This window comes from Brachyistius frenatus, unplaced genomic scaffold (assembly GCF_029030835.1).
Source record: "Brachyistius frenatus isolate BFR_SWC_R1_liver_20210118 unplaced genomic scaffold, ASM2903083v1 Contig_17, whole genome shotgun sequence".
Classification (NCBI taxonomy): Eukaryota; Metazoa; Chordata; class Actinopteri; family Embiotocidae; genus Brachyistius; species Brachyistius frenatus.
Window position 1 is genome coordinate 3,714,398 of NW_027210616.1, and position 16,786 is coordinate 3,731,183.

General features: G+C 44.8%; 2 protein-coding genes across 2 annotated transcripts in view; one reads left to right on the forward strand and one right to left on the reverse strand.

Moving 5' to 3' along the window:
- The window catches only part of mrpl11 (mitochondrial ribosomal protein L11), a 40,349-nt gene extending 34,806 nt beyond the window's left edge, over positions 1–5,543 (forward strand). Inside the window, exons 4-6 of the mRNA XM_069694397.1 lie at positions 1,886–1,979; positions 2,690–2,849; positions 5,303–5,543. Of these exons, the coding sequence (XP_069550498.1) occupies positions 1,886–1,979; positions 2,690–2,849; positions 5,303–5,417 (369 nt within the window). The 3' untranslated portion in view covers positions 5,418–5,543. The remainder of the gene's footprint in view (positions 1–1,885; positions 1,980–2,689; positions 2,850–5,302) is intronic.
- A 3,376-nt stretch (positions 5,544–8,919) lies between these two features.
- Positions 8,920–14,889, reverse strand: npas4a (neuronal PAS domain protein 4a). Its single transcript, XM_069694396.1, has 8 exons — positions 14,372–14,889; positions 13,789–13,952; positions 13,596–13,698; positions 13,169–13,481; positions 12,931–13,040; positions 12,641–12,776; positions 10,752–12,520; positions 8,920–10,634 (listed from the first exon to the last, which is right to left on the reverse strand). Exons 1-8 carry the CDS (start codon positions 14,544–14,546, stop codon positions 10,606–10,608), a joined length of 2,799 nt encoding a protein of 932 aa, XP_069550497.1. The 5' UTR covers positions 14,547–14,889; the 3' UTR covers positions 8,920–10,605.
- Positions 14,890–16,786: the final 1,897 nt, after the last annotated feature.

A 16,786-nucleotide genomic window follows, 5' to 3' on the forward strand; every position in this document is an offset into this window, starting at 1 on the left:
ACACAACCCTAGACTTGAATTCCTCAAGAGACACACACAGCAGCTTTATGAGCTGATAATATGCCAGTGTTGTTGCACCCCCCCTCCCTCAAGTACCCAAGTTAGCCAGTAACTGACACAAATAATAACCCTAAACAAAGTTCTTCTGATCCACAGGGAAGGATTAAAAAAGGCATGCTGCTTTAAGACCCCGAGGAAGACCAGTTGATGTGTTTATCTGTGCTTTAAAGCCTCGATAGGAAATGCTTTTTAACTTTTTTTTGAAGTTAAGCAAAACTTTGTGGTTTGAATTTTTTTTTCACTTCAGTCTTGAATTTGCAGAAAATAATGTTGAGCATTTCAGCATAAGTCATCCGTACAGGAAAACTTAACGAGCCGTAGCTGTGTTTGAAAATCATCCTCTAATTTCAGCTGTTATTGAGGGTCAGAAGCTGAGAAACATAATTTGTTCGTTCATTAAAACCAAAGAGATTAATGTTGTTATACTCCTGACTGTGTAGTGACTGCTTCAAAGCAGACTTTAAACCATCAGGCTGGAAGGGAAAGTTGTGAACTGATTGTCAGTTGTAGATAAAGCAGCACAGCCGGCCCTGCAGGCTTTGAATTTTTCTCTGCGTGCTGAAGCGATGTGCGTGGTACTGTGGAGAAAGAGAGAGAGAGAGAGAGATTTAAAGGGTTTGGAACAGCGGTGGGGTTTTTAAGTTGTTCTCAAGCAAAGCAGAAGCGCCCGAGTGTCGGAGAATCATTAAACAGCCGCCTGCTGTAACATAAGATGTGATTTTTGGTATGGCACGCTAACTATCTTGTTATCTGTGGTAATGTCAACCAGCTTTACTTGTGAGGCCCTCCACTATGGGATATTTTCTGTGTGTGTGTGTGTGTGTGTGTGTGGAAGCTAATGCTAGCCCTGGATATCAGAGTTTAGTCTCAAGGAAAGGTTATCAGCTCCATCTGCTTCTTTACTGGACGTAGCATTTAAATAACCCCAGCCAACATCCCTTTAGACAGTGACACGTTAGTCAAACACATTGGCTTGTTCTCGTAGAGAAGACATCATCTCTGTGTGAGTGTGTGAGCTGAGCGGCTAAACGGGATTATGCTAAAATGAGATCTGATCCTACATTTTCATTATACTATAGGAGTCTTTTTCATGGACCATTAAATGCTGAATGCGATGGCTTTTTGTCTGGAAAATGTCATTTTTGCCCCGAGATGATGGCACGTTGCCGCCGAGGGCATGTTGGCAAAATCTTTCGCAAGATTTCTCGTTTCCAAACGAGTCAGATGGAAACATGGAGCTCGCAGTAATGTAAGTTTAGTTGCCTCAGTATGTGCCACTCCCCCGTTAGCATACATTCAGGTCACGGAGTTAACCCATCAGTTTCTCTTAGTGATGCTTGAAGAACCCAGAGGGTTGTTTGGAAATGTTCACTGTTGTTCTGCATAAAAACGAAATATTCAGTCCTCTTTTAACCTGTTTCCCAATTTGCTCTACTGCTCACAAATAAAACAGAGATGGCAGCCTGCTGATCGCTTCGTAAATGGGGTTTTGCCGACCTGCGACTGGAAAAAGAGGAATCCTTGTTACATAAATGCCAATGAATTTAGTGAATGTGCTCTTGCTGTTACTTTGAACTTTGACTGTAGCAACAGTCACTGACGGAGATGAGGGTGTGTGAACAGTCGAATGAATGAGACAAAAAAAATAACCTTTTATCGACAATTCTGTACCTCCAATAAGCAGCATTTTGTAGAGATGGCGTTGCTACTGAGGGGAATCATGAACTACAATGAAATGAATTATTCACTGCGTCATAATCTCTGGCGTTACCCTACCCTCTGTCGATCGCAGGTTCTTAATCGTGGTTCCTCTGTGTTTCCTCAGCCTGATAGAACGTACGAGCTGAAAATTGGCCAGCCCACGGTGTCTTACTTCCTCAAGCAAGCGGCGGGGATCGCGAAAGGGGCCGGCAAGACAGGTGAGAAGAGCCGCTGCAGTCGTGTGTCTGCTCTCGCTTCAGTTTTCCCCCGCTGAGCCCATCCTGTAACGGACACGCGTCTCAGTTTTGAGGCTTTGCTGCGATTGATGTTGTATTCATGACACGCCTTGGATCTGTAGCAGAGGAAGGAAGTGCAAAGGTGGCGTGTTAAGAAAAGAGAATTATGGATTTCCACCTTTTATGCTTCAAGCTATCCCCAGCCCCGTTTCAGCTGTTGATTCCGAACGCCACGGCCACGCCGTCACGCTGATCTCGAGCCCAACCGATACCGACGGTTTGGGGCCGACACTGATATCAGGAAGTCAAAGAAAATATCAATCTATCGACTGAAATGGGTCGATTTAAATATTTTTGAAAAAGATACGTAATGGATATTTTACTGTTTAGCCATAAACATTATTGTCCAAAATTGCACCAGTGCATTAAAACAGTGAACAATTACAGTAAAGTAACGATAAATACATTAAAAAAAGCAACACACAAATAGAAAGATTTCTGAATTACTCCAAGCATCATTTTCTGCGTTATGTTCTGATAAATCAGTCGGACTCTGATCTGCACATACACATTCCCTTTGCTTTGTCCTCTTCTGTTCCAAACATTTCTTGATACGTCTATTAAATATTTACTTTCGTGTCATTCATGCTCTGCCTTCTGTCTCGTCTGTGTGTGTGTGTGTGTGTGTGAAGGCCACGAGACCGCGGGGATGGTGTCGGTGAGAGCCGTGTACGAGATCGCACAGGTGAAAGCTTGTGACGAATGCTTCAAAATGAGGAACGCCTCCCTCAAGACGGTGGTCAAAAGCATCATCGGGTCGGCCGGCTCGCTGGGCATTAAGGTTGTCGACAAGTGAGTCCCGATGCTGCACTCGGTGCACTTCTGATTTGAGTCTTTTACAGAAATCGTTTTGGATTCATTCTACGAGATATATTGAAACACACACCTGTGACCCCGTGCAATAAAACAACAGGACTTTACAGCGAGTCCTTTAATATTGAGTATACAGCTAATCCAGCTGCACAGTGCATAATGAGGCTTCATGAAGATGGTATATTCAAATGCTGAGCAGAAGCAGTTTCAGCGTACAACTAGGTAATAAAACACCGAAATCTTGACATTTTGTATTTAATATTTACCCGTCGCTATTTGCTTGACAACTAATGTCACAATGAATCTTTGCCGATGCTAATACTTCACATTATTTTACAGTATTTACTTTACTTCTGTCACCCACATACCACGTATCACCCTGTATTTGTGATTGATTTGATTATGCTGCTGTATCGTTGCAATTTACCTCTGGGATTAACAAGATACTCTAAATATCTGTTTGTCTGCTGTTGAGACTACAGTTTGTAATGCAGTTGTAATAATCACATGATACCTGGTCGTAGGTTGCACTTACCACCCCTGTTATATCTGTCGCATTATAACCTATCAATGAGAAGCAGTCAACAACTCCAGGAATTACAGTTTCAAACAACAACAAAATAAAAAAAAATTAAAAAAAAAGAAGGCCTTTGGCCTGTGAGCGACTGAACCAATATATTTTAATTGAAGGTAAGTGATTGAATTCCCGAAAAAAAAAGTAAATGCAGTGAGCATAAAAGGAAGCTAAAGTTTTACATTAACAGGTCTTATTCAGTGCCAGCTTCCTACCACAGCCTGCTGACTTGTATGATCGGGAGTCCTGCACATTGTGCTAGAGTTATTTCAGTTAGTGTTTCCTTATCCATCTTGCAATCTTTTTTTGGGTTTCAGTGGGAAAGATCAACAAATCGGCACCTCTCTTGTTGAGCCACATTTCTTGTGACTCACATGTACTGAGTTGCTTAACAATGTGTTCTCCCCCGTGTGAATTTGAGACCTGGCTCCAAAAAAAGCCCAAAACTCTTGAGAATCACCTTCCACTGACTTCATCCAGTTATAATTAGTTCCCAGTCTTTTGTTTTCGCTGCCTTTCTTTCTATTTGTGAAGTTTCCATCATATTCTGCTGAAAGCTGCAGAGCTTGTGACTTTGCGGTGACTTGTAGCGTTGACGGCATCGATGGTGACAGACTAACCAGCAGTTGACCCTCCTATGCACAGTTTGATTGACATCAAAAAGCCCCATGATAGCAGCCTCTGCTGCTTTCCTCGCAGCCTTTGGACAAAAGCTACTTTTTAGAAAAGCATCTATCCTGCAGTGTTCACTTTTTCAAAAATAAAGCCAATTAAAATGAGGGACATTGTTTCAATGTGTGGGCTGGAGGACAAGAGACAAAAATGCTGTGCTGCCCCGCAATAAGTGTGACACCTGCTCACCCTACGAGTATGTAGCATGTTCACACTGTACATGAAGTACATTTTATTTCATTTGTAATTCAGTATGCATTAAAAAAAAAAAAAAAGGATTTTTGAGTGCTGCTGTTGATAGACATAACTCTCCCACAATGCAGTGTACACAGGCAGTGGAGGAGCTGCTCACAGCTGCAAAAAGAATTATAAACTGCGGATGGTCATAAAACAGCTTTATAAACTCTCCAGAAAATAACTAAAAAAAAATACCTACTAAGTTCTCTGAAAGCTCAGTGGGGTGGAACCGACATCCCAAGGTGGCAGTTTGATTGATTGTGCATTGATACACAAGCTGCATGTTGTCTTGGTCGTACAAAACGGTTGTCTATGTTTATTCATTTGTAAACTAACTGCAAAAACAGTGTACTGAGACGCCGTATATAGTTTATACTGTGCACAGTCAGTATGGAACATGAAGTCAGAACATCTTGAGTGTTTTCTGTCACACTTGTGACGTGCACAGCGTCCCATTTATTTCGCCATTTCCAATTTAGTTTTCTGCCTCTGCGGCTTCTATTTCTTCTTCAGTTAATAATTTTGTACTTTTCTAAGAATCGGTTTCTCCGCCTTACTTAAAACTTAACATGTCTTGCGGCTGCGGTGCATTATGATTTATTGAGAGTACTGTCGGTGGAGAAATTGGTATCTCCGTCTCTGTTACAATGGATTTCTCCCTGGACGGCTGTAAAACACGTTGCTGCATTGTGGTCGAGTTCGGGTAGAAGCCATTGCTCTTTGATTCTGGGGGACAATAACTAATTACAGTAAATGTTGCAAATAGCTGAAAGTATGTTGATGTGTTTTGTCCCACATTCACGTTTTTACAGTTTTACTACATTTTAAATCGCAATTCTGTTTTGTCGTGAGAAAATTAATCTTTGACATTTTGCTTTATACTGTTTTACTGCAGGTTGTAGCTTCCTTTAACAATTTTTATCATTTTTCTCCCCCTCCTCTTCCTCAGTCTATCAGCTGATGAGTACAAGGTCTTCCTGGAGCAGAGAGAGGAGAAGTTGAAAGCAGATGCTGTAGCAGCTGTAGCCGCTGCGGCCGAAGCTTTAGCGGGCAAGAAGAAGTAAAGACCTGCAACCCCGACACCGCATTCCTGTTAATATTGACTTTATACATGTACCACTTTCATGCAAAAACATTTTATTTTAATGTTGCGTGTGTCAGATTTAAATAAACAGTCAGCTGTACGATGATTTATTTTTTTTCCTCTTTTCTTTATTCATATCTGATATTAAGATATTTATTTGCAGGAAATTCTTTAATTTCAGCATTTATATCACCAACATTTTGGCAACAAAAACTTCCCCTGGAAATTAGAAAATATTCATGACCCTGGGTGGTTCAGTTTCTCTGTGCTGAGCTAATGAAAATGTAATTGCTCTGTCTTGGAAGGATTTGTATATTCAGTCTCTTTGATGTTATAATCTATTATTAACACTTCTGGAAGCGAGTTGGCTGTTTGACAGGTTGTGCAGATGGTTTCCTGCGCAATTCACACATTTTCTATCACTCTGGGATCTAAAGGGTTCAGCACATTAATTATTGCAAAAATCACGGGGACTTGGTGCGGTGACCAAATTCAATATTATTGACTTCCGGAGGAATTGCGATCTTATCGTTCGAAAAGTTTCTGCTGTTCAAATTATTTAGTTTAATTTACTTAAAATACATGTTTTGTATGTTTTCCTGTGCTGCATGAAGATTTAACCAAAGCTGATACAATTAATTAAATGTAACTGTCAGTTTAGTTATTTTTAAAGAAGAAAAAAAATGGGTAAATTATTTGCTATTAATTCTGTTTCACTTTGCTTTTTTTTTTTTTTATAAATCTTATAATTTGGAGTTTTGAACTTGCAATTCAAAGACGCGGCTTCGGACTGCTACTTTGCATGTCTCAAACTTTTCTGACATTTACTGGGGTTTGATGCATGAAGTCAAGACAAAACAGAAAACTCAAACATAGAGGAGATTCTTGTCAACCAGGAGATGGAGATAATAAAATGGGGGAAAAAAAAAAAGACAAGGGGGCATTTTTTGTTTTCACTTAATTACTTATGTTTTGAGGGTGTGTCTGAATTCATGTACTTGCAGTTGATTTTTTTTTTGGGAGTGCAGAAATGTGTTCACACTGTCATGTATGATAACGAACGCACTAGTTCCCAGATGATGTGAAACATTGAGTGTGAAATGCTGAACACTTTGTCCTCTTTTTAATTATTGTTTTGTGATGAACAAAAAAAAAGCTACAAAAACCTTTTAATACATCAAAGGCACTACTATTTTATTTGAGCTAACACCAAATGGATTGGAGTGAAGTCTTTCTTCGTGTATGGATATTGTTAGTGCAGGAACTCTTTGACGTAAACATTTTTGGGGACAAAATAACTTTCCAATCTTAACAGTCTCCATCTTGGCTGCAAACCGGAAGAGGAGGAGCCACCGACCAATTATTATTATTATTATTATTTATTTTTTTCTCCCCGGGTTAGATGTCCAGCCAGGCGGTGATAAGTGGAATCGGGTACAGCTGTGCCAGCCGAGCAGGCGGTGGTAATTATTGTGATGTGTCTGGAGGCAGGCAGCGAAGAAAACCACACCCTCCAGACACAGACCAAAACACAGACCACGTGGAAGACAAAAACAAAGAGGGCAATGACAGAGCACACAGAGAAAGGAGATCAGGGGGGAAACAAAAGGGAAAAAACACGGAGATATCCTGACAAGCGTACACACTAAAGGGCTTTTTCACTTCGTACCACGATGCCGTTGTTGGATAGAAGCTACCTGCATGTTTAGTGTTGGCGAGAAACGGGAGCCACGAAAGCGCGTACATTTTTCAGTAAAAAAAAACAAACACCAAACAAACAAAAGTCGGGAGATAATTTTAGCGGGTGATGCATTCAAATGTTTCTGTCATTTCCGGTAAGTGCTCAACGGCCTTGTTTGGCAAGCTGCTTTAATATTGAATACTTAAGTTTGACTAGTCATTTAGTACACATAAATGTCAAAAGTAACATCATTTGTCCTAAGAATATTGTCATGGTGGATATCTGAATATACCACCATCTGCGGTGCATACCCAGTATAGCCAATAAATATTAAAACGGTGTCTCTTTATCATGTGCAATTTGAAACAACACTGTTGAAATTCACACATTACACAGGTTATGTGCACTAACTTGTAGTGTACTAACAGTAACGGTAACTAAAGTGTACTAAGGACTTGAACTGAGACACGGCTGTAATTGTTTCTTGATGATGTAAATTGATCATTTCTTCTCCACCGTACTGTTTTGAAGCCGCGGCTTTAAATAGAAGACTGTGATTCGTTTAAGTTAGTTACCCGTTGCTTTTAATCGTGGAATTGATGAGTTAAATCATGTTAAATATACTGTTATTATTGTGATAATGATGGCACTCGTACGGCTCAGTGAGCTGTATTTTTATTTAAGCTTTGAACAGTGTTGAGTGAATCTTAATCACGTCTGGAATTTGATTTGGTCAAGTTAATATAAAAAAAATATACTGTCGGCATGTCCTCCTCATAACCTTTTCTCATACGGCTTCATAGGCAACATCATTTTCAACACGGTGTGCTCCTCTCTGCTGCAGTGCTCGTCTTTGCCAGAAGATAGCAGCAGTCAGCTGTGCAGAGACTCCTTCCACTCCTCTTACCTCCATCACCAACTCTGCACCAGGTAGTGGAGGAACACAATGTTCGCATTCAGGGACACAGTTCAATGTTCAAGGCTTTGCTTTATTACGCACATTAAATTCTGTTTATTTTTTAATTTTTCATCAGTTCTGTGGCACATATGATGAGATCTGGTAGAAAATATGTTATACTTCTCCATCTATGCAACCAATCTATCATTTATCTGTCATGATTAACAGAAAATGTCATTTATTTATTTTTTTTCCTGTGATTTTGGTTGTGCTACCTTTCTGCTGTGTGACGACGGCGCTTCAGTTTTTTCCACATCCCTCTTTACTGTACCTCTAATTTTAGCCTCCTCTCGCTCTTTCTTTGTCCCCCCCCCCCCTCTCCAGCCCTCCCCTCTCTGATCCTTCTGAAGAGAGGCTGAGAATAGACGGGACGCTGCTTCAGTCAGAGCTCTCGAGCAGGAATGCCTATATATGGAGTCTTACACCACGCCGAGCGCTGATAGTCACAGGTACATCAGTGAATGTGGGCTACTGCAATTTGTAAAGAGGGAGGGGAGGGGTGGGGGGGTCATATGCCTACTATTATGTGTGTGCGTGTGCATCATCATAAGTGGGAGGCCAACTGTGTGTGCCTGCGTGCACATCCTCACACGAAGAAAAAAAAAAAAAAAAAAAAAAACTCGTTGGCAAGTGTGTGCGTCAGTCTGAGTCAGATAGTGTCTCATTCTGTCTCGTCATGTGTGTGCGTCAGCGCTGTTGCTGAGCGAAACTCGCTCCAGGGGAAGAAATGGAGGAGAGTGAAGGGGCGGGAGGAAAAGAGGCAGGGATGGTGGGATGATGATGGCGATGATGAGGCTGAGGGAGGAACGGGGGGGCTTGACTGTGACGACACAAATGCATCAGCCGCATTAAGTGCACTTTAATATAAATGCATTTGTATGACAACCAAATACACTTATAAGCATCACAATAGAACACTGGTCCACAATGTCCATTCTGCAGTAAGTAAGATGTTCAGAATATATTCCATTTTATGCAATAAAAATCTCTTTCGTATATGTACAGACCAATAACTGTTTCATACAAATGTACAAATGTGTACAACCTTTCTGAAAAGAACATATGCCTATATCCACAGACATAATGCATATGCATAAACATTTTTTTCAAATATCACACATACAATAATATAATTTTACACGTGTATATTAACTTAGCCTTTAATAGCTAGAACGTAGGAATCAATCCTTTACTTGACCGTAGACAACTCTACGTGAGCATGTCGACACCATGGGAATTGTACCATTCTCAACCCGTGTCGCTTGGTAACAGAATAGAAATAGCACCCCATCCCTATTTTCATTTTTTAAAACAAAATTTTTGTATTCTAACCCCTCTCAAAAAAGAAGAATCGCTCATTCACATAGTCAATTGTGCCTCACTACACCGCGCTCCAGTGGAGTAACGATGTAACTGTCCACGTTGAATGGACATGATAAAGAGTTCAGAGTTCAGCAGGTCAGGGCCGTTTCAGGCACACAGGAGCCGCTATAAGCTGCCAGCATTGCAAATATTGATGCTGCAAGAATATCCAGCTGACTGCCCTCAGGCCAGGAGGGACCTGAAGAGCCCACATTCAGAGTCTAATGTACAGTACAACGTAGCAGTGGATTTGTGGCATGATCAGAGCCCCGGCCAACATCCAGACAATCTCTTGTTTGGTGTTAAGCATCGGACACCGGCGACATTCTTGGGATCTTCACGCGCCAGGATCTCCTCACATGTTTTCTTTTTTGTTTGCACATCACATTGATAAACAAGATTTTAGATGGAGATAAATATGAAATGTTAAAGGTCTGAAGTCGCAAACTCAAAGCTCAAAGTATCTCAGGTTTTAGTTTAATACTGTCTGTGAGTTTTGGTGTAGCCTTTAAGGCTGTGAGGAAGAGTGCTTTCAAACAAGAGTTGCACAAGCTCTGAAGACTGGATGGAAGATTTCACACGGGAAATCTTTCCCCTTTTGATGTACTGATAGTAGTTATCCTAAGGATGTAGAAAATTTGTAAACATTTGACTTCTAATACATTTGAGGTTTGGGTTTGCGTCGCTGCATGACAGGCAAAAGTGCTATAATTCATCTCCTTATTGAAATAGCAAGAAATGTGTTGTTATAATTTTTTCTTTTTTTCTTTTTGTTCACAACAGATTTTTCACTACGAGTGAATACAAATGCGCGTCTGGAAATTAAACAGCGCGTAGAGGTTCAGAGAGGTTTCTCTGTCTGATCATATCTGAAGCTAACAGAGAAGCTGAGACACCACATGGACCCAGAACCCAGTCAGTTGTGGGTCCATGCGGTTGCACCATCATGTAAATGTTGCACCAGTTTTGCAGTAGTATACAGATAAATGACTGAACAAAAATATAAAGCCAATCTTTGTTCTCAAGAGACATGTAGGAGTTAAAGTCCTTAAGTTGTATATACATTATGTATATTTATACACTTAATTATTTTTCACTTTGCAGTAAAAGGGGCTCCACAAAATATGACAATATGCCATACTTAATGAAGTAAGTCACAGACTTATTTTAGAACGGAGGAACACTTCCACTCCCATCTGAAAGACAAAAAATAGAAAAGAGAGAAGGAGGAAGTTAGCGGTGCCTTTTCGAACAATGTATTTTTTTTTTACTTATTTAATGAAACTGAAGAGAAATATACAACAAATTCTCACCTTTGTGGAAGCACTGTGGCGATGGATGACATTGGAGTTGATACAACTCAGGTTGTTGCCCTAAGCCAGGGGCGATCGAGGCACCTGCCCCAAACATGGGTTCCAGGACGGCCAGTTCCTCCAGGAGGGACTGAGTGCAAGACACGGCGGGCATGGGCGAGGCGATGGGCATGGAGGTGGTGGGGCTGGGGGAGGCAGTGAGGATGAAGGGAGGGGAAGCTGGGATGGAGGAGCAAGAGGACACAGGAGATGACACCACCTCGATCTCCATTGCTTCCTCCGCTAGCCCCTCCCCTTCCGCCTTTACCCCGGCCTCGGCAGCCACAGTCGCCCCGCACCCAGCCATGGAGTTACATTGCGCCGATTGGACGCTACAGACGTGGCCCACTCCCTCAAACTGGGAGGGTTGGTGCCAGCACACTGGGGTTTGAGGAGAGATTGGGCTGGAGGGATTGGGCATGGGGGAGGTTAAGGGGGAAGTGGGGGGGAGGTCGGGTGATTGGGGAGGAGCGAAGTCGTCTTGGAGAAGGGTTTCTAGGATGCTCTCTTCAAACAGAGAATCATCGTCGTCGAGGAAGATTGGAATGTCCAGACCTCTCCATGCTTTGATGGGATAAAACTCCCTATGCATGTGGACTGAATCATCAGTTTCCATGGCCGGAGACAGGAAGGGGGAGGGAGGGGAGGATGAGGGAGATATGGAGGAAGGAGAGAATTTGGATAACAGTGGATCCAAGTAGAATTCCTCTGCCAGTGAGCTGATATGTTGAGCTAAGAGGGATATTTCTGCCCTCTCCTTCTCCCTGTCAAGGGAGAAAAAGGAGAGGCACGGCTGCTTTCCGGGGGATGCCTCAGGGGTGAGGAGGCCTTCAGGGGGACACTGGAGGGGCCCCAGTGGTACATCAACATACAGTGGACCCCGGACCTCAGGCAGGGTCATTACTGTGCAGTCCCCATCTCCGGGGCTGTCAGGTGTAGGGGGAAGTTTCTCATACAGGGAGCCACTGTAGGACTCGATAGGGAAGAGGAGGTCAGAAGATAGAGTCGGTAGCGTAAGGGGGAGCTTGGTAGAGAGGGTGGTGGGAGGGGTGGGGCTGGAGGCGGTAGTCGGTGGGGCTGTTGAGGAGGCTGAGGGCGCCGAGGTGGTGGCAGTGGCAGTTGTAGCAGAAGGTGGAGGAGTAGTAGTGCCAGTGGGGTCGAAGCTGAAGAGGGGCTCACCGAATGGGAAGCTGGCCCCGCCCACCTGGGGAGTGTAGGGGGGAGTGCACACAAACTCTTTGGTCTGCTGAGTTTGTGAGGTGGGCACAGGGGGGAGAGGCAGCGGGAGAACTGGCAGTGGAGGGTTGAGCTGGAAGGAGGGCGGCAGGAGAATGTTCTGGGTCAAAAAGTCTAAGTCTGCTACCGTCTCAACAGTGACTGGAGTGGGGGACGAGGCTGCTGAGGGGGTCTCGGTGGGATGCTGCTGAAAGAAGCTTTCCTCCTCCAGAGAGGAGATGCTGGAGCGAGGGTCGCCCTCCACCTGCATGGCCTCAGCAGCAGAGCTTCCTGGTTCATCAGAGGAGCCCACGCTGCAGCCGGCAGTGCTGAAGTCAAAGGATTGGGCGGAAAGGCCGCTGCTGCCGGGGGTGAAGACCTGGTCTGGGCTGGACAGGGTGTCTGGGGACTGGAGACTCAGACTCTCCTGCTGAGAGGCGCCACCACTCAGGACCAGGGTCAGCTGGTTCTGTTCTGAGCTGAGCTGCTGACGCACTGACCGAGCCTCAGAGTCACTGAGAGAAAAACACAGGGAGTTAGATTTTTGTTTTTGGCAGCAATTCATCAGTCTTTTTTTTTTTTTGTCTCCAGATAGATGAATGGTGTGTGGTTTAAAAAAAAAGAGCAGTAAATACCTGATGATGTAGTTGTTGCTGCTGATGGGGATTTCTCCGGGCTGCAGCTGAAGCACCATGTAGAGCCAAACCCACGACTGATCCAGAGCCTGCACACGCACCACCATTTCAGCTCTGCCCTCTCCTCCTTCTCTCACTGTTGAATAACAGTTGAGCACAAGTTGGCATGAGTTTGTAATCCTATTAATCATCATAGTGTTCTTCACTGTGTGGATGTGCCAGTGGGCACAATGTGTGTAATTGTGTGGGCAGGGATGGTTGTAGCTGGTATGTGTGAAGAGTACACTTACATAGGCTATGGTGCTGAGCAGAGGCATGTGACAGATCCTGTGGGTGGAGGAGGCTGTACCAGGAGCGAGAGCGTAAAGCTGTCACATCAAAGCCAAGATAGGCCCTCACACTGTAGGAGAGAGTGGGCGGTGATGAGTTAGGAGGATGACGTTTCACCACTTTAGTTATGTCATAAACAGATTTATATTCATATTAGAGCAACAGGTGGAAGAAAGCATGCTTTTTGCGTGAACTCACCTGTCCTGTGCCGTCTGCAACCTCATGTCCCTGCCATGCTGGGAGTGGAAACAAGCCAGGAACAAGTTGGTCTCGGCCAGGGGAGGGGTGGTGGCGGCCAACTCCCTCTCTGTCCCGGGGCTGGAGCGGGTTGGGTGGGGCTCCAGAGGAGAGCAGAAACACACCCACACGGGGTTAGAGGTCCAGTAGGTCCCGGTGGCAGGAGAGGTGGCGGGGGGAGAGAGGCAGTGAGCTCGGATCAGAACCAGCTTGTTTCCAGCACTCTGCCTCCGCACGGACTTGGAGGTGTTGAAACGACAGCGGAAGAGACGGTCTGTGGAGGAGAGGATGAGAGGAGGTGTTTTAAAAATCCTACTCGGTAGTCTGCGTCAGGTGGAGAAAGAAAAAAGATGAAATTGTGTGACGAATGTTTCCATTTTTTTCTTACCCATCTCAAGTGATGTAGAGGTCGACAGGTTGGTCCTCATGATAAAGTGGTCTGAGGCGTCAATGATATCATACACACTGTCACCCTGTGCCACGAGATCCACCTGTTAAAATCACAAACAAAAATGTTATTTATGACACCAACACTTGGCTATGCCATTTCTAAACAAAAAAATGCATCTGTGAAGACTCACCATGGAATGACCGAGATGCTCGGAGACACTGTCTGACAGGTACAGGAGCTTCCCCTCTCCTGTCAGCAGCATCAAGAAGCCAGGCAGCCCCTGCATCAACTCCGACAGCTCGTGAAAAGACAGAGACCGTGCACTCTCTTCAGGACTAGCTGCAGCTCCCGCTTCTAGAAGGAAAAAAGGTGTAAAGAAAAGAAGCGAAAATGGTCAAAAATGTTATTAAACCTGGTCCTTCGAAAAAAAACAGAACACGCTGTATCTGATCGCTGCAACAGTACAAACCGTGGTCGCAGCGCTCTTCAGCACCATGGACAGCGGCGAGGCTGCGCTCATGATGCTGAAGCATTCAGAACCACGGACAGCGACAAAATGCCATTTCAACGCTTTTATCGGCTTCGGTGTCGATTATTTAACAGTTAATATGCCACATTTCTACAGTTTATCATAAAATCAGATTTGTATAAAGACAAGTTCCTGCAGTGCCACTGAACCACTTGTTGATTCCTCCGCTGCGAGAGGTCTGTCTATGCAGCACTACATGAGATTCATCAACAGGTCGTTTCATTCAGAACAAATTCATTCTTACCTTGAGTGAAGAATACGGACTTCCTGGTGTACATGCAGGCGAGCGACATGATGTGCAGGTATGAAAGCCGCGCTTTATCTGCATCAGATATGGGCAACAAGTCCTTCAGGTTCCGGATCTCGGCGTTGATCTGGTCCCGCCGAGCCTTGGAAGCTCCTTTGGTTGAGCGGTACATTGTGGCCGGTTGCAGCGGTGAACTATCGAGATTCCTTCAGATATAAGTTGAAGAGTTGTGCGCAGCGTGTTGTTTGACGTCGTGCCTCGGCTGAAGAGCTCCGTCTCCGAGATGTGTTGAGAGACAGGTGGTAAAGTGGGAAAGCTCTTCGGTCTGTTATTGGACTTTCATCTCAGCTATTTGTTTCCAGAGCAAGGTTTAAAAACCTTCTCCTGTCCTGTCTCCGTCAACTCCCCCACAGCGTCCAGCTCGGATGCTGGCCGGCTGCTGGATGTCTGTCCCTCCTCTCGGAGTGCAGGTGAATAGGCGGCTGTGGTAGCCGTCTCTCGCACTGAAGTCCGGAACCCGTAAATCTGGTTGAGGGACTCTGCTCGCCGGTCACTTATATAGCCTGGGACTCCGCCGGAGTAGGGGGGCTCCCAACGCACCAACACCGACGTAAAACGGAGGGAGGGGAGGTGGAGGAGAAGGGGGGGCAAGTGGGCTAGATATGTCTCATATCAGTGACAGCGATGGTGAAACTCTCCCCCTCCCTCTCCCGTGCCCTCTCCTCTCGGTGACTCTTCCTCGACGTCAGCTCTTCCCTCTACACGGTGATGACGTTGGACTGAAATCGGGAGCTCCGGCGACGCAAAAAGCCCGATTTGGACAAAACCGAGTAAGGGGCGGAGCAACCGTAAAACGTAAACGGAGTCACCGGACCCCGGTGTATTGGAGGAAGAGGGGGTTGCAGGGGAGGGAGGGGGGGGGGGGATGGGAAGACTGGGTTGCATACTGAAAGAGATCTCTGTGTTTATATGTCTGGCACCTGAGGAAGGCTATCCGTCACTGCCTGTTTGCCCGGGACCTTGTCAGTAAACACGGCAGGTGCTTGTTAGAGGCGAATGAACAGTCCATTTTGACCGCGTTTGCACTGTCAACATTTAAAAAGGTGTGTGATTGATGATGGACGCCGCTCAGCTGCACCGCAGAGACCGAGCGCAACATCACGCACCGAGCTGCTGTGCGAGGAGGCGGCGGACATGGCGGCTGTTTCACATCGCCCCGTCTTTCCGTCGCCTTTTATGAATGGAAATCATTCCTGAGCAACTGAAAACAGCAATCATTGCATAAACTCGCTCAACATTTACCGGCAGCCTCCATTTATTCTGTCTGTTAGACATGAATGTTGCGCATGTCTCGCGCCTTCATACGGTATTTTCATATTTTCTTGTTACTAAGAGGCAATCTATGGCCATTTTTAAATATTCTCTGAATTAGGCTGTAGCCTACATAATGCCCCGAAAAGCGCTGTATGACTCAAGTGCCCAGAAACATTTCCACTGCTGCTGTCGTCCACTGCGATGGACAGCGACGTTTTTCTGATTCTGAGATAACAATTAATAGACGACGGTATTAATGTTGTGTGTTTTTGCGGTAGATTAATACAGCACTGCAGGATCAAATGGACTGATGATACTCGAAACAATCAGAGCATGACCAGCAACCCACGCCGAAAGAAACAGCTGGACAGCTTGAACAATAAAACACCAGTTTAGACTATCAACAACCAGCATACATGTTTTCAGGATCGGTTTTATGTCTTATATTTGTCGTTTAACAAATGTTAAATTCATGTCTGCGTCAGGGGTTCAAACGTTACAATGACGATTTTCAAAATATCAATGAATAGCGAAGTCCTTTTTAATGAATGACATTCATGAATAATTTGACAGCGCGCGCGCAAACAGCAGCCGGTATTGCGCAACATGCAAACCGTTCTCCGGTCGCACGTGAGGTAAGCAAGCAGTGCTGTTTCTAAAAATAGATCTCACCGGTGACCGACGCAAGGACTGCGAGGCGCGCCCCCACATCCTGCTCCAGATCGCCCTATTTATAGAGAGGAGATTTCACTTTTAGCCCCCCAGAATAGACCTGTAGTATGTGCTTAATTCACAGGCGCAGCCGAGCGCGCCTGGATCTGTGTCGCTGTCCGCACGCACGCACACACACACACACACACACACACACACACACACACACACACACACACACACACACACACACACGCTCGCGCGCGCGCGTACACACTAGTCACTGACTGGAGAGAATACACTGGCACATTTTCTCTTTTAGCTGCCGGACTCGATATTAAAAGTCAAAATTCAAGGTGATCTAAAATCTCCTTTAATGTGTGCGTGTGCGCGCGCGCGTGTGTGTCCGTTTACGTGTATTACTCGTGTTGAAGGGACATAAATCTG